We start from the raw sequence: 24,356 nt of genomic DNA, 5'->3' as shown, positions 1-24,356 counted from the left end.
CCCTAGAGATTTCCCCTGCCTGCTCTGTGTTCCATTTTCTAGAATCTTCTTCCTTGTCATCAGGTGTATTTTGGAGAAAGGAATAAAGGGTCTTTTGTATTTTCATTGTTATAGGTAGGTCTTGCGGTATTTTATTTGTGTATGGCAGTCCATATTTCCCTTGTCCTATCTCCTCCATCTCTAGGTCCATTTCTTCTGCTTCACCCTCTGATTTCTGGTTTATTTGTTCATACTTTGTAGTCATTATCTGGAAGCTTTCCAGTTGTAGCTTCAATTTGGATATGGTCCTTTATGTCATCTAGGTTATTTTTAGTCTCATTATGGTTTCTTTTTATGTCCTTTTTTTGTGCAACAATTGTTTGATGAATTTGCTGTAGCATCGAGAGTATTTCCGTCTGAAAGGTATTTGTCTTTTCTTGAGGCATCATTCCTAGAAATCCTCTAGTATCACCAGTCTCAGTAAGAGTGGAACAGAATTTCCTCTAGTTTTCTGATCTTTATATATAGCCTTTATAATCCAGTCCTAATAGCAGTTTTTTATAGTAATCTTTTGTCTCAAGTATCCTGAAAATTATCAGTCGGGCAAGGTTGTAATCCACAGTGTTCCAAGTGTTCAAAATGTTCAACCTCCCTGCAGCCAAACGTACTCAAAAGTCACATTTTTCTTTCTCTGCCACTAGCTCTTAAGATTAAAAGTCCAAGCTCCATGGGTATTTATAGTCCAAGAAGATCAAGATGATAAATATGCCAAAATATTTTCCTTTATTGCCAGCCCTTAAGCTGAAAGTCACCAAGCAACTAAGGAGCTAGTTATAGTGCTATACTCAAATCCACCACTAGATGTCATTCAAAGTCCATTTTCCACTCTTAAAACAAAGGGTTGATTTCTTATATTTCACCTTGATATTTTTTTTTCCAAAGTGAAAGAACTTAACAATTATCTCAGTTCTCAGATTTATCAAAACTGTAGCTTTAAATTACTTTCACTTCAGTATTGTGTATTTCGGTCCCCCATAAGAAATTTAAAACACCGCTTCTGTTCACATCCGGAGGTTTTAAGCTTCTTGGGAGCCTTTCCCAGGAAATTCAGTTGTAAAATAGTAAAGAAAGGATCAATATTCTCACCTAGTCCAAGCATGCTGTTTACAATGTGCTAATTAAAGCTTTTGTTCTTTGGTTGTCAGCAGCTAATGGCCGGCTGCAGAGGTGTGGCTGGTCTTTCCCCTGCCAGTTTAGAGGGCTTTCCTTGGATCGAACAGAGAGACCACCATCTCTTTGTGATCGACAAGGCACCCCTCCTTCTTCATCGCCTCTTCGGGGCGACTTTAGCCCCTTTTCAGGGCCCCAGCAAAGCTAAATCAGATGCAGAAAGCAGAGCTCTGCCTTCCTGCGTCCCATCTCACCACGACGCAAAACCAGAAGTCTCTTGAGAAGCTATAATTCTGAAAGTTACCAAAAATATTTTTATCAGATATATACTATCTTTTTGATTAACGTGCATTTGTTAGGTTCCGGATATTTTTATTTATTTTTTATTCCACCTTTATTTTCATTTACAATAACTCAGCATGACAAACATACCTAATACTTCCTCCCTTTGTTTTCCCCATAACAACAACCCTTTTCGGTGGGTTGGGTTGAGAATGACTGACCCAGAGTCACTTAGCCAGTTTTTCATGCCTATGGCAGGACTAAAACTTATGATCTTTTGGTTTACTGAAACCCCCCATTTCAGTAGTAGTTAATAGGTACTTGACCACTACACTGGCTTCTCCTTTTCTGGTTAAAGAAAAAGTTGCAACAAATATTCCCATGGTACTTTGAGCTTGTTTTTTGAGCGGCTATTTTTTGTGCTGCACAGTAAAATCGCATCAAAAATGGAAAAGGACTTCATAAAAGGGTTTCAGTGCAAGAACAGAATGCCAGTCAGAGTTCTTAAGTGAGCCTTCAGTAACTTATTTTTTTCATTAGCATGTATTGTATGATGAGACTTTATGGGACAATCAGTATTGCCCTGTTATGTATAAACACTTAATCATTTTATGAGTGGCATGCTTAACTCATTTTAATTTTTGAGCAAAACATCCATAGTTCACTTTTTGAAATTCTTTTTTAAGGTGATGTTGCAGTGAAAATGTTGAATGTTACAGCTCCCACCCCTCAGCAGCTACAGGCTTTTAAAAATGAAGTAGGAGTTCTCAGGTAAGATTATTCGAATTATGTACAGATGACACAACCAGAAAAACCACTAACTTTTAGGAGTTCATTTACACCAGGTGTCTTCAAACTCGGCCCTTTTATGACTCATGGACTTCAACTCCCAGAATTCCTCAGCCAGCATGCCTGGCTGAGAAATTCTGGGAGTTGAAGTCCATGAGTCATAAAAGGGCCAAGTTTGAAGACCCATGATTTAGACAATAGCAATAACAATAACACTTAGACTTATGTACCGCTTCACAGTGCTTTACAGCCCTCTCTAAGCAATTTATAGAGTCAGCATATTGCCCCCAACAATCTGGGTCCTCATTTTACCAACCTCGGAAGGATGAAAGGATGGAAGACTGAGTCAACCTTGAGCCAGTCAGGACTGAACTCCTGGAGTGAGCAATGAGTTAGCCTGCAGTACCACATTCCAACCACTGTGCCACCACAGTTAGTAATTCAATATGACCTCTGACTTTCCTGCCCAGTTGCTTCATACTCCCTAATAATGGATCTTGTCCTTCTGGTCCATCTTTTTTTAACAAAGAATTGAGGGGTGATTGCTCAGGTATTTTACTAAAATGGGGCTACTTACAACAGAGGGACGTGGTGGCTCAGTGGGTTAAGACACTGAGCTTGTCGATCAGATGGTCGGCAGTTTGGCGGGTAGAATTCCGAGAGCCACGTAACAGAGTGAGTGCCTGTTACTCATCCCAGCTTCTGCCAACCTAGCAGTTCGAAAGCATGTAAAAATGCAAGTAGAAAAATAGGGACCACTACGGTGGGAAGGTAACAGCGTTCTGTGAGCCTTTGGCGTCTAGTCATGCCGGCCACATGATCACGGAGACATCCTCGGACAAGCGCTGGCTCTTTGGCTTTGAAATGGAGATGAGCACCGGCCCCTAGAGTCGGAAACGACTAGCACGCATGTGCGGGGGAACCTTTACCTTTACCTTTACTTACAACAAGAAGAAATGAGTTTTATGTCTGGATGGCTGACCTTTTAAAACCGAGGAACAATGAAAAACAGATCAAGTATGTCCATAAATGAAAACCATGCAAGATAACAGTGCTAGAGTTCTATAACCACCAGCAGGAGAGTTTTATTCTTTCATCCTTTGTTTACTGACATTCTAGTGGCATCTAATTCGGTATAATGTAGAACAAAATGCCAGACTGGATTTGATTTGATATTTAAATGAGTGCTGATTTAAAGCTTTAATCTCTAGAATAGCATGTTATTGCTGGATTTTTTTCCCCAAGTAATTTTAAGTTTTCCTTTTTCCCCCCAACACCATAGGAAAACACGACATGTGAATATATTACTTTTCATGGGTTATTCAACAAAGCCACAGCTGGCTATAGTTACGCAGTGGTGTGAAGGGTCGAGTCTTTATCACCATCTACACATCATTGAAACTAAATTTGAAATGATCAAGCTGATTGATATAGCACGCCAGACAGCACAAGGAATGGAGTAAGTTGGGTATCATTTGCTGAACAATATGGAGAAGGAAACCTGAATTAGTTCTCTATACTGAAATAATTCATAGGAAGTTTCAACCAGTGGAGATTATGTTTGTTCAAGATGATATTAAAAAATCAAACATACCGTATTGATTTTTCAAATTATTGCTGAGTTAAGGAAATTGATTTATAAATATAGAACACAAACACAAGTGCTAGAGACTTTTAATCTGTGCAATACATTAAGTTTTGCTAGATGGTCAGAGACCAAATAGATGATAAATAAAAATTCATACAACATGACAGACATATAGAAACAACTAAAACTATAAATTTTATCTTTTAGCGAATATTGCTGTGACAAGTTAAATAGCTTATGCAGGGATTAATGAAATTTAAAAATAGGCAAGAATAGAACAGAGTCTAAACTTAATTCATTGTTAAATACCAAATGATTTCTAATGGCAATAGCAATTTAAATCCTAATTTCACAAGCTAAAAGGAGTACTGTATTAATTAGGTGGAAGTGTTTATATGGCAACCTTTTCTAATTTAATCCAAGTTGTAGGCTCTTCCTTCCAAAAGGAATTTGTAGAAAGAGCACAAAATATGTTCATGGTAAGTATATATAGGATTACAATCCAAGAGTCTAAAATTGTGAGGAGTGGAAGTTATTTATTTATTTATTTGATTTGTATACCGCCCTTCTCCCTAAGGACTCAGTTGATGATTACTGTGCTGTAACAAATTATCTTTCTTATGACTTAATTTCACCTGGCTTTTTGATGATTCCTTAAGTAAGTGGCATGATCAATTCACTGCCTGTTTTGTTACTTTGCAGTTACTTGCATGCCAAGTCTATCATCCACAGAGACCTCAAGAGTAATAGTATCCTTTAAAAACACTAACTTTTATCATTCACCTTCCTTTTTTTCAAAGTGAGTAAAAAAAAGAAGGGAAAAAATAATAGTTGGGAACAGTTGAGGATGCATATGTAAATATTGGAATAGTTACTTGTCTCAATTTAACCTTAATTATTAAAGAAAGCAAATATATATTCTGTGCCTAACTAATTACTGTACTTCTGAATATGTATGGAGATGGGCATCCAGATTCATATGTCTTGGGAACAATGTGAATAGCATATCCATTCTAAGTCATCTTTTGATTCATTCAAATCCAACAGTCAATGTGTTGATTTCTTTTGATGAACTTCTGTGCATAGGGTCATAGGACTTGAATGCAGAAGGGCAAAGTACATCAGCATGCTTCATGCCAGTATATTTCATTATATAAAATCAACTACCTCTCATAAAATATATATGAAACTTTCAGAAGCTTTGGACTCTCAGCGTCTGCATGGACATCCATTTTGTAACCACATCGTTTTAATTTATCATTACTAAACTAAACCATTTAGTTTCATTGGTAACAATATTGAAGTGGTTTGTTGTTATCTTCTTTCAGAATGGCTTTTATTTTTCGTTTTCTCTATAAAACTTCAATTCCTGGTGGCCTCCCATCTAACCGCCAGACAAATCAGATCCTGCTTAGTTTTTTTTTTCCCTTTACATTTCCTGTCAGATATATTTCTTCATGAAGACCTCACAGTAAAAATAGGCGATTTTGGTCTAGCAACAGTGAAGTCACGATGGAGTGGATCCCACCAGTTTGAACAGTTGTCTGGATCAATTCTATGGATGGTAGGTGAAGGGAGTATTTTCTAAATTGTTCACCAAAATTGCACAGTTCCTTTTGCAGAGAAAGGAACATCTCCAATGACTAGGATGGAGATAAATGCTTGGCTTTGCTGAGCAGAAGCCTTTGTAATGTGTAACGGAATACCACCTCAGGTGGAATGATGGAAACCTTTTGCTGTCTACCCAGGACTTTCTCCTCTCACTGAATGTCTCTGCCCAAAGTGGTCTTACGTTTCCCCCCCCCCCCATTATATCAATACTCTTAATATCAATGAAAGGCTATCAACTACTATAAAGGTCATAACCGTATTGCATACAATTTGACTAGCTCAGTGTCTGGTTAGAAATTACTTAATTTCTACTAAGTAGAGGATAAATATGTAGGTTTTATTTATCCTTTTATTTATCTTTTTAGATACTAACTTCATTTTTGGGGGATCTGAGATATATAGATAAAGTGCAATTGCAATAGAATAAAGCAGTTGTTTTCTATGTCACAGGCACCTGAGGTTATTAGGATGCAAGATAAAAATCCATATAGCTTTCAATCAGATGTGTATGCATTTGGAATTGTCCTTTATGAACTGATGACTGGGCAATTGCCATACTCCAACATCAACAATAGGGACCAGGTAAGTTGGGATTGGGAAAGTGTTATTTCTAAATTATAGGAAGTCCTTGACTTATGACCACAGTTAGAACCAGAATTTCTGTTACTAAGCAAGTTGGTTGTTTAGTGAATATGCAGTTTTACAACCTTTTTTGGCACAGTTGTTAAGTGCAGTTATTAAGTGAATCATATGATCATTAAGCAAATCCAGTTTCACCCGTTAACTTTGTTTGATGGAAACTACCTGGGAAGGTTGCAAATGGTGATTACATGACCCCAGGATGCATGCTGGTTGTTGAGCACCTGAATTTTCATTACATGACTGTGGGGATGCTGCAACAGTAATAAGTGTGAGGATGGGCCATAAGTAATTTTTTCCAGTGCTGTTGTAACTTTGAATAGTCACTAAAGAAATGGTTGTAAATTGAGGACTACCTGTACCCATCCTTTCATATTGTAGTACTGTGGTACTGCAGATTATTTCAGCCTTTGTCATGTTGTCTTTTACACATTTCACTGCTTTCAGTTTGGGGTAGACTGGTATGTTAGGTGACTGAAATATCTATATTTAGAGAACAGTGTGTCTTTTGTACAAAATAATGTGATAAATTGTAATTATTTGACATATCTTTCCATTCTTCAGAACTTTCAGTGCAGATTTGCTTTCTTCATTTGAGAATCAGCAGTATAATCGTGTAACTTCTTATCTGGGTTATTCAGTCATATACAGATTTCAAGATTACTTGAAGAAAACGGAATAGTTTTAAATATGCTGGGAAAAGGACAAGAGATGAATATAACTAAGGCAACTTTGTTATCCTGTTAGCAAAAAATCCCCAGCCAGTACCTTCTAGATATGTTGGCCAAAGTTCAGTATTTTTAGCTTAGAGTTTGGTACCTAGTTGCAAAAAGCTAATCTAGAAAAGTAATATTAATTTTTAATATATTTTTGCCTTAAGTTTAAATCTTGGTTCTTGGGATACTTGAGTCATCTTGAGGTCTAGGATTTCAGAAGTATATTTCTTTTCTTTGAGCGTATAAGTGAACAACACGATCTCCTAATTTAATGAACAGGGCAATTAATTCAGTGTACCACAAGAGAGAAAAGTGGCTTATTGTAACAGTAGCAACTTTCATCCTATACCAAATGATGGTCTTTGAAATTGGGAAGATTTCCAAAATAATTAGCAAGGTTGGGCATGCTCCTGCTTTTTAAACAAGAGCTTAAAAGTCATGTGTGTATGCTCAAGTTAGGTTTTGCTTTAAGTAAATGTGAATCCCAGTGTTGTTGAAATATAGTACAGTATATTTCTTTTGTGTAATAGTATCAAGTAGGCACCTAGTTTGTAAGTGCAGAAACAATAATTTTGAGACTTAGTTTGGTAATTTTTTTCTGAGTACTGTAGTGAATTGTGGTGGGTATTGACTGCCTAAATGGTCCTTCCTGTTTCAATTATTGTACTTGCTGTAGAAAAGGCATAGATCAATTTGGTGTCTATCATTGCTTCTTTAGAGTTATTGAGATCCTGGACCAAAGTATTTAACACAAATGCCACTTTGGGAATTATATGCAATGGATGCAAAACTAACATTGACAGACATGTTACATATCCTGTCAGCCTTTTACCTTCCAGTGTGTAAAAGAACTAAATTGGTTCTATTAAACTTTTGAAATATGCCTAAAAGTTTTACATTTGTGCAGCGCTTGCATTCAGTGTCTGAAAAGTGCTTTGCCATATGTAGCAATACAAACGTGCCAGGAAAATATGCAATTGTTTTAAGATGTCGCAGTCAGGTGCCAAAATCACAGTCCTATGCATTCTGAAGCACTTTTGTAGGAGATTTAAATTCAAAGCACTGCACACCCATATTTAAAAATCACAATAGATGAAATTTACTTTTCCCTTTTTCACTCTCTCTTTCTGCAAAGATTATATTTATGGTGGGACGAGGTTATCTTTCTCCGGATCTCAGCAAGGTGCGAAGCAATTGTCCCAAAGCCATGAAGAGACTAATGGCAGAATGCCTGAAAAAAAAGAGAGATGAAAGACCTCTCTTCCCCCAGGTAAGAATTTCTCATCTTTGGATTAGCATTTAGCAACCGTAGCACAAGAGCACCACAAGAACTAGCTGGCAATGCAGCCAGTTAGGTTGGCCTTTTAGAAGATAATAGCAGGCCCACATTATCTAGAGTTTCTATTCAACTCAAACGTCAACCTCATACCCATTTTGTACAGGGAGTGTAGAATTATTAGGCAAGTTGTATTTTTGAGGATTAATTTTATTATTGAACAACAACCATGTTCTCAATGAACCCAAAAAACTCATTAATATCAAAGCTGAATATTTTTGGAAGTAGTTTTTAGTTTGTTTTTAGTTATAGCTATTTTAGGGGGATATCTGTGTGTGCAGGTGACTATTACTGTGCATAATTATTAGGCAACTTAACAAAAAACAAATATATACCCATTTCAATTATTTATTTTTACCAGTGAAACCAATATAACATCTCAACATTCACAAATATACATTTCTGACATTCAAAAACATAACAAAAACAAATCAGTGACCAATATAGCCATCTTTCTTTGCAAGGACACTCAAAAGCCTGCCATCCATGGATTCTGTCAGTGTTTTGATCTGTTCACCATCAACATTGCGTGCAGCAGCAACCACAGCCTCCCAGACACTGTTCAGAGAGGTGTACTGTTTTCCCTCCTTGTAAATCTCACATTTGATGATGGACCACAGGTTCTCAATGGGGTTCAGATCAGGTGAACAAGGAGGCCATGTCATTAGATTTCCTTCTTTTATACCCTTTCTTGCCAGCCACGCTGTGGAGTACTTGGACGCGTGTGATGGAGCATTGTCCTGCATGAAAATCATGTTTTTCTTGAAGGATGCAGACTTCTTCCTGTACCACTGCTTGAAGAAGGTGTCTTCCAGAAACTGGCAGTAGGACTGGGAGTTGAGCTTGACTCCATCCTCAACCCGAAAAGGCCTCACAAGCTCATCTTTGATGATACCAGCCCAAACCAGTACTCCACCTCCACCTTGCTGGCGTCTGAGTCGGACTGGAGCTCTCTGCCCTTTACCAATCCAGCCACGGGCCCATCCATCTGGCCCATCAAGACTCACTCTCATTTCATCAGTCCATAAAACCTTAGCAAAATCAGTCTTGAGATATTTCTTGGCCCAGTCTTGACGTTTCAGCTTGTGTGTCTTGTTCAGTGGTGGTCGTCTTTCAGCCTTTCTTACCTTGGCCATGTCTCTGAGTATTGCACACCTTGTGCTTTTGGGCACTCCAGTGATGTTGCAGCTCTGAAATATGGCCAAACTGGTGGCAAGTGGCATCTTGGCAGCTGCACGCTTGACTTTTCTCAGTTCATGGGCAGTTATTTTGCGCCTTGGTTTCTCCACACGCTTCTTGCGACCCTGTTGACTATTTTGAATGAAACGCTTGATTGTTCGATGATCACGCTTCAGAAGCTTTGCAATTTTAAGAGTGCTGCATCCCTCTGCAAGATATCTCACTATTTTTGACTTTTCTGAGCCTGTCAAGTCCTTCTTTTGACCCATTTTGCCAAAGGAAAGGAAGTTGCCTAATAATTATGCACACCTGATACAGGGTGTTGATGTCATTAGACCACACCCCTTCTCATTACAGAGATGCACATCACCTAATATGCTTAATTGGTAGTAGGCTTTCGAGCCTATACAGCTTGGAGTAAGACAACATGCATAAAGAGGATGATGTGGTCAAAATACTCATTTGCCTAATAATTCTGCACTCCCTGTATATGATAATATTGATAGGAGAACCTTCACACATGCATCCTAGAGCAGGGGTGTCAAACTGCCGGCCCATGGGCCGGTTGCATCCTACGGAGGCCGCGTCCACCACAGCTCCAGCAATGCAAAAAAAAAGGTCACGATACATCAGGACACATCCCGTGATGTGGCGAGTTTGACACCTGTGTCCTAGAGTATCCACAACAAAAATACATATTTAGCTCTGCACCTCACAGCAACTCCAGCCAAGAATAGTCTTATCTCTGAAGTCATAGGCCCATAAACAAAATGGTGTAACAAACATATATAGAGGTAGGGCTTTCTAGTTTAAATAATTCTGTTGCTATAGCTTTAGTCCACTGGTGGTGAAGTATGTGGTTCCATGATAATGGAACCAAGGTTTGACTTTAATCCTTGACTAATCCCTCCTTGATAGTTAAAGTGCTGTTCTATTTAAAAGAGGCTGCTTTGATAAATAAATCTGTCTCCACTCTGAAAATGTATGTTTCCTATCCACATATTTGGACAATCAATCCCAAAGTGAAAAACCACAGGTTAGAATCCTTTGGATTTTACTGGAGATCCTGCAAAGTTGGGAAGAAAACAATCAGACTTAAATAATTTAACCACATCCATTTTTTTCAGTCAAGATTTCAGCAAAATGTAGCACCTTCCAACTCCTGCCTTGCCTTTGTGACTGTTGTGATTCAGGGTCAGCCTGTGGGTTTGGCAGTTGGGTCGGACGACTCAGAGGAGGAGGAGGGGGGTGTTGAAGAGCTTGCTGAGGGGTTTGGACAGCTTGATGAGAGCCCCCAGCCAGGCCCCTCTCATCTGGTCACGACGCAGACCCAGCTGTGTGAGCCTGACAGCGTGGATGAAGATGACCCACAGCTGGCCCTGTTCAAGGACGCCCGACGCAGGAGGCAGTCAGTCAGGAGTAAACAGAGGAAGGCAATGGGGCACCTCGGAAGGAGGCAGAGAGAGGCCACGCCCTGAACTGTATTTAAGGGGAATGTGTGGGAGGGCTGGTTTGCTGAAGGCAACCGCTTGGATAGTTCCTGTTTCTTAGCTCGTGTTTTATGGTTGGTGTCTTGTCTTGCTCTGTTTTATGTGAATAAATTTGGCAGGCTTTATTCCAGCCTCTTGCCGTTTGTAAAGGGGTTGTCCCTGCTTTTGCTGCAGGGCCGGTAGCAGGCTGGTACAGAACAGTGACATAATACAGTCTGTGAAGTATTTATACTTGAAATTTTTGTAAAAAGCAGCAGTTACAATTTCAAGGATGTTCAGAATGAGTTTTTAAATGGTTTCAGTGCTTCACTTGGGTTTGGCCGTTGCAGCATTCCAGTTGTGCTTTAGGCAGTACGCTATCTCAAAAGCCTTTGACTTTCATTGAATTTTCGTTGAAAAGGGGCCATAAGTTAAATTAGTCACATTATCTCCATCATGTTTGTAGGAGAATGGAGTTAGTTCTTAAAATGGCAACTTCTCTATTTATTAAATTTCACAAGATTTATTAAAAACAGTACATCTAACAGGATTGCAACTTTAAATATTGTTGTTTTATAATTTGTGATACATTGTGTCCATATAAGTAATGCTAGATTTTCCTTTGTTTTCAGATCCTTGCATCTATTGAGCTTCTGGCCCGGTCGTTGCCAAAAATTCACCGCAGCGCATCTGAACCCTCTTTGAACCGTGCTGGTTTCCAAACAGAGGATTTTAGCTTGTATGCTTGCACGTCTCCAAAAACACCTATCCAGGCGGGGGGATACGGTGGGTTTTTGGTACTGAAAATTAAGAATGATTTCTAATTCCATTAAGCGATTTAAAATCATTGTCAAAGATGGACTGACCGACTAAGGGTTTATCTAATCCTGGGCTTTCAGTCTGCTCAGATTAGCATCTGTTGCTGGCAACAGAGGGTCCTCAGAATTGCCATCCTAGACAGGCTCAGGAATGCCTCTTCAGTAAAAAAGATTCTCAGAAACTAATATGTATCTGTTTGTGTTTGGGTTATAGGTAAAATGTTTCTTTTTTATTTGTTTCATTGTTATGGTTTAATTTGATCCTAAGTAGAGTTTTGTGTTTGCATCATAAAAGGATTCTGTCATTCGATAGCAACAATTTTAGCTCAGCAACATTGATGACAGTGCAAAAAAGGTAAAAGAATATAAAAATCAGGTGCCTCTTGATTTATTTGTCAAAGTTGAGCAAATATCATAGAATATCAAAACTCTGGCCAGTAGCATGTTTTGTTTTAACTTCCTGCTCACTCAAAACCATTTTTTCTTAATACATAAGTCTTTGTTTTCTTTTAATATTTCTTTATATTGCTTCTGTTCTTATCCTACTGTTGACTAAAGTACCTTCATCTATTTTAAATTATCCCAGTCTTGTTTTTGTCTCTACAGTTGCGTGTTGAAATGGTTGCTATGTATTAAAACAGTGATGCCCGTAATGGGGTAAAATAGTTTTGTAAAAGCAGAGTGGTAAACTTTAAAAGTTGTTTAAAGGTGGGATATAAACGGTTCACCATCAGTTTTCTTTCGAAAGTCAATGGCTTTGCTGTTGTTGCTCAACTTTTTGTAGGTTAATGTTTCTTCTGAAATCTCCTTTCTATGGAGAAAATGTTTCATGCTTTTGTATGGAATTTATCCAGTTAGGCTCAGATCTCCAGTAAAGCAAATTGTAATTCAGAGTTTCTTGGACAGAATTCTTCCATTTTTCTCTCCTCCCCACCATTTTAAAAAATTTGATATTTTGATATCTTATCTTCAAAAAGTAAATTCTCATACTGCCATTGTTACTTTTCCCTTGGCTTAAATAATAACCTTTGTTATTTTCAGCATTGAACTTTTTGCCTACTGGTAGATCTGTCTTTCTCAATTTTATGCCCCCTTAAGATCTCCAGGATGAATCTTGGAGATAGGAAATCTGATAGGTGGATTGATATTTGTTGTACTTTATTGTTCATGACAAAGAATTGGGAACCTTTCTATATCTCTTAGGAGCTGCCTTATTTTTTCTGTCTGGTAGAAGCATTTGATTTTCCCACATAATATAGCAATGATTGTGTTGGCTAGGATTTCAGAGAGTTACAGTCCTAACAAATCTGGGGTTTGGATAAGGTAAGCATTATTCTCAGAGACTGGGAGATAGGTAGCATAACCTTGTGCTAATAAATAGCATTGATTTTTAATCATGCTTGCTAGGAGGAGGGAGATTCATCCATAGAAGGCAGCCCATCTGTGGTCTATCAAATGGCCACTTAGACTTGGAGTCACCCAAAGGCAGACATCTGCTGAGCTGATACTGTTGTGATTCAGGGTCAGCCTGTGGGTTCGGCAGTTGGGTCGGACGACTCAGAGGAGGAGGAGGGGGGTGTTGAAGAGCTTGCTGATGATGGCTTTGAGGCTCCGCAGAGCCCTCAGCCAGGCCCCTCCCACCTGGTGGAGACCCAGCTGTGTGAGCCTGACAGCGTGGATGAAGATGACCCACAGCTGGCCCTGTTCAAGGACGCCTGACACAGGAGGCAGTCAATCAGGAGTAAACAGAGGAAGGCAATGGGGCACCTCAGAAGGAGGCAGAGAGAGGCTACGCCCTGAGCTGTATTTAAGGGGAATGTGTGGGAGGGCTGGTTTGCTGAAGGCAACCGCTTGGATAGTTCCTGTTTCATAGCTCCTGTTTCATGGTTGGTGTCTGTTTTATGTTAATAAATTTGGCAGGCTTTATTCCAGCCTCTTGCCGTTTGTAAAGGGGTTGTCCCTGCCTTTTCTGCAGGGCCGGTAGCAGGCTGGTACAGAACAGATACCCCTTTCCGATCCTTTCTTATATTTTGTATGTAGTTGGTTTAGGTCAGGGGTAGGCAACCTTGGCTCTTTTATGACTCATGGACTTCAAGTCCTAGAATTCCTGAGCCAGAATTCTGGGAGTTGAAGTCCACGAGTCATAAAAGAGCCAAGGTTGCCTACGCGTGGTTTAGGTAGTAGTAAAAAGTTGCTTAAGGTTTTTAAAAAACCCTCTATAGCAGAGTAGTTTACATCACTACCTGATTGGGATTGCTGGAGGCATGCACTAGCATGTTCCTTCCTTGTTGGGGCAATTTAATTTATAAAAGAAAGTTAAAGTGCATGTCATCTCTCTCAGCAGTTGCAAACCTGAATTCTTTAGCAACATTAAACAGTGATAGTTCAAAATAACAGCTAGGCACAATTGCAACTAAGCAAAGAACAAAAGGAAAGAAACTTGGTATGTTTATCAGAGATTGTTGGGAGTTAATGGTAGCAAGAGGTCTAGTATCTCAACATTTTGGCTGCTTCTAATCATGCAACAGTCATCCAGCTTTGCAGTGCATTTGTTTTTGTTTTTTTAATGACATTTTACTGTACATATATTAAATTTACATTGCCCTTCATTTTCACATATCACCTAAGAAATGATTATTGAAGTTTTGGCAGTTTTTGATTTCAGGTCCATTTCCCATGCTTGCTTACATACAACAGTTTGGAAATACTGGGTTACATTATTCTTACCTGTAAGGTACCATTAGATAATCAGAGGGGTTTCCAAGAAACTATTTCTTGTATAGTTCAGGAAATTTCAGAATATAGTGGTCTGGTTATCTTTCAACAGCCATTTAATTAAACTTTCAAATACTCTGTTCTTGAATCTGAAACCAGAACGGCTTTTAATATGACTTAAACTGGCCCTCATGCTTTGAGAGGAGGAACTGACCACCGTGCATGCTAAGCTTATATGACTGGATGAAATACGAAACTTTTTGTTCTTCCATCTTGCCTCTATCATTTCCTATCACCATTCGGAACTGTTAGTGTACAACAGCAATAGGGACAAAATTGTTAATATAAATTAATTGTTAACCATAAGCCTGTATACATGGACTCAGGGTGACTGAAAAAAAAATACAATGGAAATGGGTAGGAGAACATAAATGTTTTTAAATTTGGCCTCAAAGCATGTTATTTGCTCCTTATTAATACAGTAAGTTCAGAAGCTGTTTATGTAGAAAGGTTTTTTTTTAAGCTAGGGAGGGAGGAGTAGGGAGTCATCTAATCAACTAAAAAAGTAGAGTGTATATGTAAAGCATTCTTGCCTTTTTTGTAATATTAATAGACTAGTAACATTGTAAACTATTTACATTTATGCTAATGGGTAGCTGCCATTCTGGAGTCAAGTTATTAAAAGCTGCACTCTCGTAGGTTTGCATAAATATCGATGAAGGGACATTCCATCCACTTTCTGTCTCCTAAATTACTGACTGAAATGTTGGGAGTTTAGGCAGCTCCTACTAGTCACCCTCCTTTTTTAATATTTGGCATTGAGTTCTTTAGGCTTCAGCTATCATTATGTTACATCCTTACTTTATAAGTTAAAAACACATGAATAGGAATCGTGGAAATATATAGGATAACATTTTCTGCTTGCAAACTGATTAATAGAACCTCTTTTACAAGTTTTTGTAAAATGGGCCAGATTTATTTTACTGATTTTTAAAAAGATTTTGCTTGAATATGCTTTTATTCCATACGTTCAAAAGATCCCTTGGCACAATTAACTATTAACAGTTTCATTTCTCCCTAACAAGATGTCTGGTATACAGCATCAAATTTATACTGGATAAAGTTTCTGTCTTCCTGATGAATTAAACCTAACTTTTAAACTTGATTCTTATCCTCCCTCTACAGGCGAATTTGCAGCGTTCAAGTAGCCACAGCATCATTGGCAGCCAATCCACTCTTATTTTTAAAGTCTTGTGTTCCGACAGTTTCTTTTTAGGATATTCAGACTTGCTTGTGCTCCTCTAAACCCTGCGTTTAGAAAAACTATAGATCTGTACACTTAGATCAGATCAGAAGGGAGATCCCAATCCAACCTTGGGGTGGAAGGGAACAGCTCTTGTTTGGGACAAGTGCTTTCCGCTGCCTCTGCATCCCCCTCCAACAAAAGTCATGTGCGTTTGAAGATCTCTAGTGGCTGCCTGTACCGTTGGCATCATTCCCAGGAAAGAGGGAGGGCTGCGCTCTGACTTTCTGGTGCTGTGGCATGATGAAGTTGGAACTCCTTCTGCATCATAGGCTTGGGATGATCTGCTGGCCGGCTTTCTCCCTCTAACAACCGATTCATCAGAGGCTGAACATCTGATGAGACAGAGCTAATCCAAACAATCATCTTCTGGTTTGATTTTATTTGGGGTGTGTTATCCTTCCTGCTCAACAAAATAAGTGCGGTGTTTCCTTTTCCATTGAATTTTGCTCTTTTGATTTCGCAAAACAAAAATTCAGTCAGAAGAGTAAGTCAGAGGCATTTGAAAAGGTAAGGCAGTTCTGCACTTTCCAGAATTGCTTTTACCTCCTATTCAGAGCCATCCTTTTTTCCCATCTTTTCCTTTTGTATACTTTTGGAACGGGTTAGGAACCCCTTTTTTTTGTCGGTCCAGCAACAAATGTTTTTACAAAACTGTAGCAAAGCTCAACACGCGTGGCTTCCTTTCATTTTGTATTGAGAATCTGAATCTTATGTTTTAGTGTGTTGAACTTTTTGGGGATGCCCAGAAAGTCTTAATACAGACTATGAATAACAAGCGTACCTATTTTAAAAGGTACAGGGTAGTATCAGGTACCTAACGTTTCATAAGCAGACATTCTCAGGTTGAATTGAATACATTTCAAAAATGAAACCCAGCCACAACCTTCCCAAAAATTAGACATTCCAAAAAAAATGTGCTTTGGTACTTTTTTTTTTTAAAAAAAGCAGAACTTTTAAACATGTTAACTCAGCAAACTGTGAATGAACACTGTGTGCACGAGAGAGAGAAAATGCAGCAAATTAGCTTTAATGGCACTTTGCTGTTTCTTTTATGGTTTTTCTATACAAATGGTACTTGCTGGATCAACACTACTCACCTTGCCTATTCTCACCTTTTCCCATGCAACTCCTTTTCTTGCCCTTATTTTGTACCCTTGGTGGTTGCATTTTGCTTTTCTCTTTATGCCTTGCCCTTAAATCTAATTTGCAAAATGGTTTCCGGTTCTTATTATCCAAACAAGATAAAATGATACAAAAATCAGATGCTAGGTTATCTCTAGTAGAATTATGAAGCTATATGAATTATGAAGTAAGAGGAATTCTCTGTGGCGTGGTGATTTTCTTTTTTGGAAAAGGGTAGTTGTGTGCCCCTGGAAGAGAATTCATAAGAAGAGAAGCCTTATTACTGTATCCTGTATTGATAGATAGGAAGCTGGAAATTGCAGCCCCTGTGCTAGTGTAGTTTCTAGTGGATGAAACTAGATTATTTTGTGAAAAAGTCAAAACTAGAGTTAACATGTTGATTCTCCCATACTCAAGATCTGTTACTAAAAAAAACCAATGAAAGATTATTTTTTTAGCAAAGCTTTGTTCATAAAACTTGATTTTTTTAAAAAAAAAATATTACCTTCATGGTAAAGGAACTATTTAGTGTATTTGATTTTTTTTATTGAACCAGGGTACTTACAGAAATGGGAGCAAGAGGCATAATTAAAAAATAATGTGTATTCAGACACCTAACAGAATAGTGAGTGAAACCGCTTGCCATTATTTCAGGGAAGATGCATTTCTGCATACAGTAAGCATTAGTGAAGGGATGCTGGAAGTCATAGATGTGTTCTTGGATGATTCCTTTTCACTTCAGTTATTGGTCTGCTTTGGGGAAGCTTTCTAAGTATTTATTCAGAACAATGAGATTGAATCAGCTTGTGTCATCTTACAAAAAGTGTAAAAGGTATGTTACAAATGTAAAGCACAACTTTAATAGTGGTCTGCAGTAATTGTTAAGTTTTCAGAATACAGATTCTCTTTTCAACTCTTACCAGTTCCACTGCCCTCCTCACCACCACCCATCATCAGTAATCTATCTTAAAAGGTGAATATCATATGCAGTATGTTGAAGCATGTATATTGTGTTTTGAAGAGAGGAAAACTACAAGTAATCTTCACTGTCCTCTTAAATTCATGCAGAGAAAACATGACAAAGTAGTAAACTTTTCAAAGCCAATTCTTCTCCGATACAAAAACATTTGTTTATTATAAGATTTATATCCCACTTTTATTTTATACAACTCTAGACATATAGCATGCTGGGCAACAAAGAGTACTTTTGGCTCCCTAACACTCAATATAGACCAGTGTGGATCATTTGCTAAGGAATATTCAGTCCACTCATATTGTGTCGATTGACACCAAATAAAAGCAACATTCTTTCGGACTTCTTTCCTCCTCCTCCTCCTCCTCAGATATTCTTCATTTCCTAAGGAAAGCTACCCACTAGTTTATGATTTGGGGGAGGGGTATTAAATATTGGCATGAATAAAAATATCTGTGTTTTTGTTTAGATGCCATTAAAAAGTCTGAAAAATATAAGTAAAAATTCCAGTTGCTTCATCAAACTATGCAGTATTGTGTCAGTGAATAAAAGCAGTTCATGAAAATTTTAATTACACTGACTGTATTATTGCTCCAAACGAATAAATTTAGGATAACCATTTAGCAATGCCCCTTCACTCTTGAATCCCAAATTGTTTGATTTTAGATATTTTACATTTGCATCAAAAAAAGCAGGACCATACACCAATCACATTTCTGTTGATTGGATGGACTGGCTGTACTTACAGCCTTACTTTTTAAAAATATTCCTGCATTTATGTCTTCTGTTTCATCTTTACAATTGCTAGCATTTATAGCAATTTTTTTGTTTCCTCCAAGCAGCATATCCATGTCATTCCCATAAACTTCTCTAAAATATTGGATGTTGACATCTCTTCTATACAGAATTCCAGTATATTCCTTCCATCTTCACTGGATCTAGTCTAAATTAGTTACTGTCTATCCACTGAAGTCTTTTATGTGTACCTATTTGGAGTCTGAATTTCCTCCTGATTTCAGAGATCCTTTGGAAAACTTATTTTTTGTGTTTGTTTCCATTTTCATTGTCTTTACAAGTGTAGTGATAACACTCCTTGTCTTTTAAAACAGCTCTGTAAAATTCTTTATTAAGTTTCCTGAGATTTTTATCTTGGCTTTGGATTCTCTTGGCAAGTCCCACCATTTGTTTTGACACTTCATGTTTTTTTGTTCTTTCTTTCTTTCTTTCTTTCTTTCTTTCTTTCTTTCTTTCTTTCTTTCTTTCTTTCTTTTTCTTTCTTTCTTTCTTTCTTTCTTTCTTTCTTTCTTTCTTTCTTTTTCGGCAGTTTCTTTTCATGTTCAGTAACCTTATTTCATTCTACAGTTCCTCCAGATCTGTATCAGTGGGGCTCAGGATTTCAAAGCAATTTCTAATATTCTCAATTGAAAATAATAGGTACATGCCCCAAATCATTTTTTCAAAATCTAGCTGTCTTTATTCTTCCACTTTATCCTGGCTTGCAACAGTGTGTGATTTGTTTTGTAGTCAGCCTCTAGCTATGCTGAGCTAATTCACCTCTTTATACCTCCAATACAATCAGTTTGATTTCTTTGTGTTCTCTCTAATTATGTCCATATACATAGGAGAGGATTTTGTTCTTTGAAGAATGTCTTAGCAACAAAGAAATTGTTGGACTGGCAGAAACTACTAAATTATTTTTCTGTTTCAGTTTTCTTGGCCATAGAGTCTTTAGTTTTCCTCACTGTTGCCAACTGTGGCATTCGAGCTTCTAACCTTAAGCAGTACAACTTCCTTGCATGTTCTAACAGAATAACAGAGTTGGAAAGGACCTTCTCATCTTCTAGTCCAGCCCTCTGCTCAAGCAGGAACTCATTAATATCCTTTTCTGTATCACTGTTTGATAACCATGTTATAAAAGGGCTGTCTATGAAGACTAACTTGTATTATTCAGTCATTGCATTATATCCAAGTACTGTCTTTGCTTTCCTTCTTTGTTTTTCATGGGCTGGGTGATAAATAGATCATCTGACTGGAAGAATCCAAATCCTGTCCATTTTAACTCACTGATGCTTAGGATTTTAGTGTGTAGTTAGTTCTCTGTGTTGACCTTTTTTCCATGTTCATGCTTTTTACATTCCATATTCTCACTGTAATTCTATCTGCACAACTTTGGACTTTCCTTTCCTCCATGGCAACATCTACAACTAAATAATAAAGAAATTATGTTTGTTGTTTTCACTAAATCAGTCATGTATTTCTAGCATCTTCCTATATTGCTGCTCCCTGACATAGATATTTGTTTTAGCTAGATGACTTCCACACCTTATATGACCCTGCTAGAAGTATAAAGTTGTGGGAGAATATGTGAATAGATTTTTGTTTAAATCTCATGTTCAGACATTTTCTAAGTAGATATCCACCATTTTTATTCCTTATGGCATCCCTAAAGGGCCCAGTCTCTTTTGTGTATTCTCTCACCCTCCATTCATGCTACCCAAAAATATATTTTCCCCCAGTTCCTCAAACTCATCCTTGGTTCTGAGTATTCACTGGTACATAAATTTATGGACTCATGTTTTTATATACATCTGCAATAACACAGGTGGTGCTAGTTCCTACATGATAGCCCTTTAATTCATAATTAAACCCATCTTTATCAACTCCACAAGATCACACACTATTCAAATCTACATCATTCCCATTTTTCTTCTCATTCTTTTCATTTGTTAGTTCATGATCTTTACAGTTTACTCCTTAATTCCAAGTTTCAGTTTTTCCTCCTCATGGTATTGGACTATCTAGGATACTTTATAATGAGATAGAATAAGACTAAAACACGTGTATTAATTGTGCCCATGTTACATGCACCTTTTTCTGCTAATAATAAGAATACTTCTGGCATATGGGTATGTTTTGGTCAATATTCCAGAAGTGTAACCAGATTCTAGGTTTACTCCAATGCAAGTAAGATCTCTAATCTAGATACTGCTTTGCAAGTCATGTATAGAGGAATTTAAACATGGATATATATGCTTTGATTTTGTCCATCTACCCATAAGGCAAGCCATTGATTTTTGTTTATCTTCAATGTTTATCTTCTATTGAATGAACTTAACCCAGTTAAACACAAAATTGGGATGGGAATATGGGAGTGATTAATGTCCTGCATTTAAAAATTGTGTAATTTGAAGCAGTTATGGCAGATTGGTAAATTAAACTCCTACAGGAATCATTGCCCATCCAGAAAGATCTACTTCAGACATGGAATTTTGATTTTCTAGCACAGTGTGATCTTGTTTTCGGGACCCAGTAATTAATGTACACAGTAAAATCATTTCAGTGTAATATATTCTTTCATCAGGAGATACATTATAATATCCCTCCAATTGACATTTGAAAGATAGTTTTAATCCTTTATTAGAATTTGCCATTAGAGATGCCATTCTAAACATTCCTAACCTGAGAATAAGTTCAGTTGAAAACAGTAAAATTGATTTCTGAGTAAGAATGTTTACCATTTTATTTTAATGTTATTACATTAAAAAGAGAAATCATCCTGGTCTTTTGAATGAGAATAACTGCATTCAATACATTAATTCCAAATTAAAATTTCCTAGAAAACAAACAGAGACTATTATAACAGGAATGTGTATAATAGGAATGTGTCCTTATGCACATTTTTTTTTTGGCTGAACAAAATGGAGAGTTACCTATTCCAGAATAAATTTTTCCTTAATATGCTGTATTGAAATTGTTCATCAGCTAATCATCCCAGTAACAGCACTTATAAACAAAGGCTTATCCGGGTGAGAAATTGTACAACAAAATGATATAGTAATAACATTCCTAGACTTTTCAACATTATGATATTATTGGCAGTACTTCACCATAAAGCTTGACAGCTACCTATCCCAACATCCAGCTGATAGTCTTTGTGAAAGAAATTTCTTTCCAGTCTTAACGCTGTAATTTTCACTACAAAACTTCATTATGTTTTGGTTTCTAGTAATTTTTTAATTATATATTTCAGTTTTTGCTTTGCTTTGGGGGAGGGGAACAGTTTAGGTATGCACGCATATCATCTATCGTATTCTTTTTTGAAAGATGAATCAAGTACATGTTTCTAAGACTAAGCAACTTTCAATCCATTGGAAGAGAGAAACTTACACAGAGAGAATAAAGGTAAAGGTTCCCCCACACATGCGTGCTAGTCGTTTCCGACTCTAGGGGCCGGTGCTCATCTCCGTTTCAAAGCCGAAGAGCCAGCGCTTGTCCAAGGACAACTCCGTGGTCATGTGGCCGGCATGACTAGACGCCAAAGGCGCACGGAACGCTGTTACCTTCCCACTGTAGTGGTCCCTATTTTTCTACTTGCATTTTTACGTGCTTTCGAACTGCTAGGTTGGCATAGCTAATCCTGAGAGAATTTATTCTGGATTTAATCTAAATAATTTATTTTACTAGAGAAATTAAATCTAGTCTAGATTTATTCTATGAGTTCCATTTCTTTTGTAAGCATATCACCCACATTGGATAGGAATTTGTATTGTTAAATATAATTCATGTTCAATCACCAATCATATATGGAGGAGAAAGGCACCAGTTTTTCAATTAAGTTACTGTACACTAAACCAGTAGACTTTTTATACTTTAGAATGTCATTATTTCACCACATTTGCAGTAAAAAAAATCATCAAAGCATTGCATATTTCAATAATACAGCTGAAAGTTATATATTAACTTACAAATTAACTATAAAACGGTTAGTAGCCTTTCAAAAAGAAGAGGATGGTGGGTAGATTGTGAATTATTTTATTGAGGTTTGATTCAATTTTCCAACTGTGGGCATAACTAAAACTGGTGCATTATTCTTGGTTTCTTCATGAAGTTTCACTAAGTTTTATTTGCAGAATTAGACAATAAGCAAAACATTTATTTTCCCTTTATTTTTGTATTGTATCAGCCTTGTCTGTGCTTGCACAAATGTTAGTAAACACATTTTGCTTCATAATGGATCTCACGTTTAATCTGGGAAATTTCCTTAGCAATTTGCCAAATGTTTGTGCCTTTTAAAAAGCAAGAAAAAATGACAATATTGAGATGCTTATATTATTGGATAGCAAATTTACTTTGACTCCCAATACACTACAGTTTCAAACTTGGGTAGAAACACAGGAAATTGTGCACAAAGCAAAATCTCCTTTTTAAATCCCAGTAAAATGAATTGGATCTCCATGACTGCTATTTATCTTTTCTGGAGTATTCAAAATATACTGTGTTCATGTGGTATTTACTCCCCAAATGTCCCAAGCTAATTGAAATAATAAATATTTTATTTATAATACTGTAGGCAAAATGGAAGAACCATTTTATAAAAGACAACATTAAACGTACCTTTGAGGAAAGGTAAAATAGTTAACGCAGTTGTCTATGCTATTATCCCCTAGATATGTTGGGATATAATTCTTACTATGTTGATCGAAAATAGTCCGGAGACTACTATGCTAGTTGAGTTACCAAGACTTAGTGAGAAAAGCATCAAAGATTTGGTTCAGTTGTTCCTCAGGCAACTTGTTGAACTGGAAATCTGTAAATCCCAACCTAGATTCAGTTACAATTTTGAGATGATAAACTTGAAAAAAATATGGATAAATAGCTAAGAAACAGTACAGGAGCTAATGTGAGTTGGTATCCTGTTCCAAATTTATATCTGCAAAGACAGGGATTATATAGTTTATTGATTGGTCCTTCCCACCTTAATATCTCCCACCTTAAGAGATATTAAATCCACTGGGATGTTACTTTACAAATACTTAATATCAACAGGCCAAAATAATCTTAAGCATTTCTTAAAATGTGGAAGTGAAGCCCACTATGTTCTTAAAGATCTATTTTCAGATAGATTAGCATAAAATTGCAGCAGTTACATATTATAATCCCTATTTTGGCAGATGGAATTCTGAAGCTGGAGATTTATGTTGTAAATGCCAGAGTGATCACGTTCATTAGATTCCAGTTACGATATATCAAAAAGTAAATCTGTTAGAATTTCTTCTGCTTCCTTTCTGGATTAGAAAAAAAAATAAATGGGTGAATGTTTTGAACTGTTAGGCTTTCCAGATTCTGTATTCTACTTGTTTATGCTCAGTCTGGTTATAGCTGTCCACTATTTTCTGTAGTGTGTTGGGATTCTGCTAGGATGTTAGTATCTACATACATTAGAGAGGGTAAGTTTATAGGGAAACATTCATTCAGGCGTGTGCTGAAATGGAAGAAAAATGAACCAATAGAGGAAGAATGGGAACAGTGAGAACTATTATTTGCATTCAAAGTAGGAGTCTGAGTTTAAGTAACTTTTGATTTAAAAGGTAAAAATAAAAACTTAAGTGCAATAAGTGTACTTTGAAATTTAAAGCTGTGAATGGTTAAAGAAATCCACCTCATTCCTTCCAGATTGTTTTTCCCCTTTTGTTTTCTGTGAGTAAAGTGGCAGTGATCAATATTATTTAGGGTCATTCTCTCCCTTCTGGCTTTGAGGAGAGTTCAGGCATTCATGACAACCAAACTCCTTGGCTCACCTGTAATCCTTGCTTTTTACTTTTTTTATGAAACCAGTTTCTGTATGATAGCATCTATAGTCCCAAATAATTGCTATATTGTAAAG

General features: G+C 37.2%; 1 protein-coding gene across 2 annotated transcripts in view; it reads left to right on the top strand.

The window, feature by feature from the left end:
• BRAF (B-Raf proto-oncogene, serine/threonine kinase) overlaps positions 1–21,540 on the top strand; it is a 62,624-nt gene extending 41,084 nt beyond the window's left edge. The window contains exons 12-19 of one of the 2 annotated variants that reach the window (XM_083366501.1): positions 2,118–2,202; positions 3,503–3,679; positions 4,511–4,557; positions 5,254–5,372; positions 5,870–6,001; positions 7,910–8,044; positions 11,391–11,544; positions 15,477–21,540. In XM_083366501.1, the coding sequence (XP_083222627.1) occupies positions 2,118–2,202; positions 3,503–3,679; positions 4,511–4,557; positions 5,254–5,372; positions 5,870–6,001; positions 7,910–8,044; positions 11,391–11,544; positions 15,477–15,499 (872 nt within the window). In that variant the 3' untranslated portion in view covers positions 15,500–21,540. Of the gene's footprint in view, positions 1–2,117; positions 2,203–3,502; positions 3,680–4,510; positions 4,558–5,253; positions 5,373–5,869; positions 6,002–7,909; positions 8,045–11,390; positions 11,556–15,476 lie in introns of both variants that reach the window. The other variant, XM_083366502.1, reaches the window with a different exon arrangement.
• The last annotated feature ends 2,816 nt before the right edge of the window (positions 21,541–24,356 follow it).

The sequence above is a fragment of the Vipera ursinii genome (genome assembly GCF_947247035.1).
Source record: "Vipera ursinii genome assembly, chromosome: 6".
NCBI lineage: Eukaryota > Metazoa > Chordata > Lepidosauria > Squamata > Viperidae > Vipera > Vipera ursinii.
The sequence above is the reverse complement of the archived record's forward strand: the minus strand, read 5'-3'. Positions and strand labels throughout refer to the sequence as shown.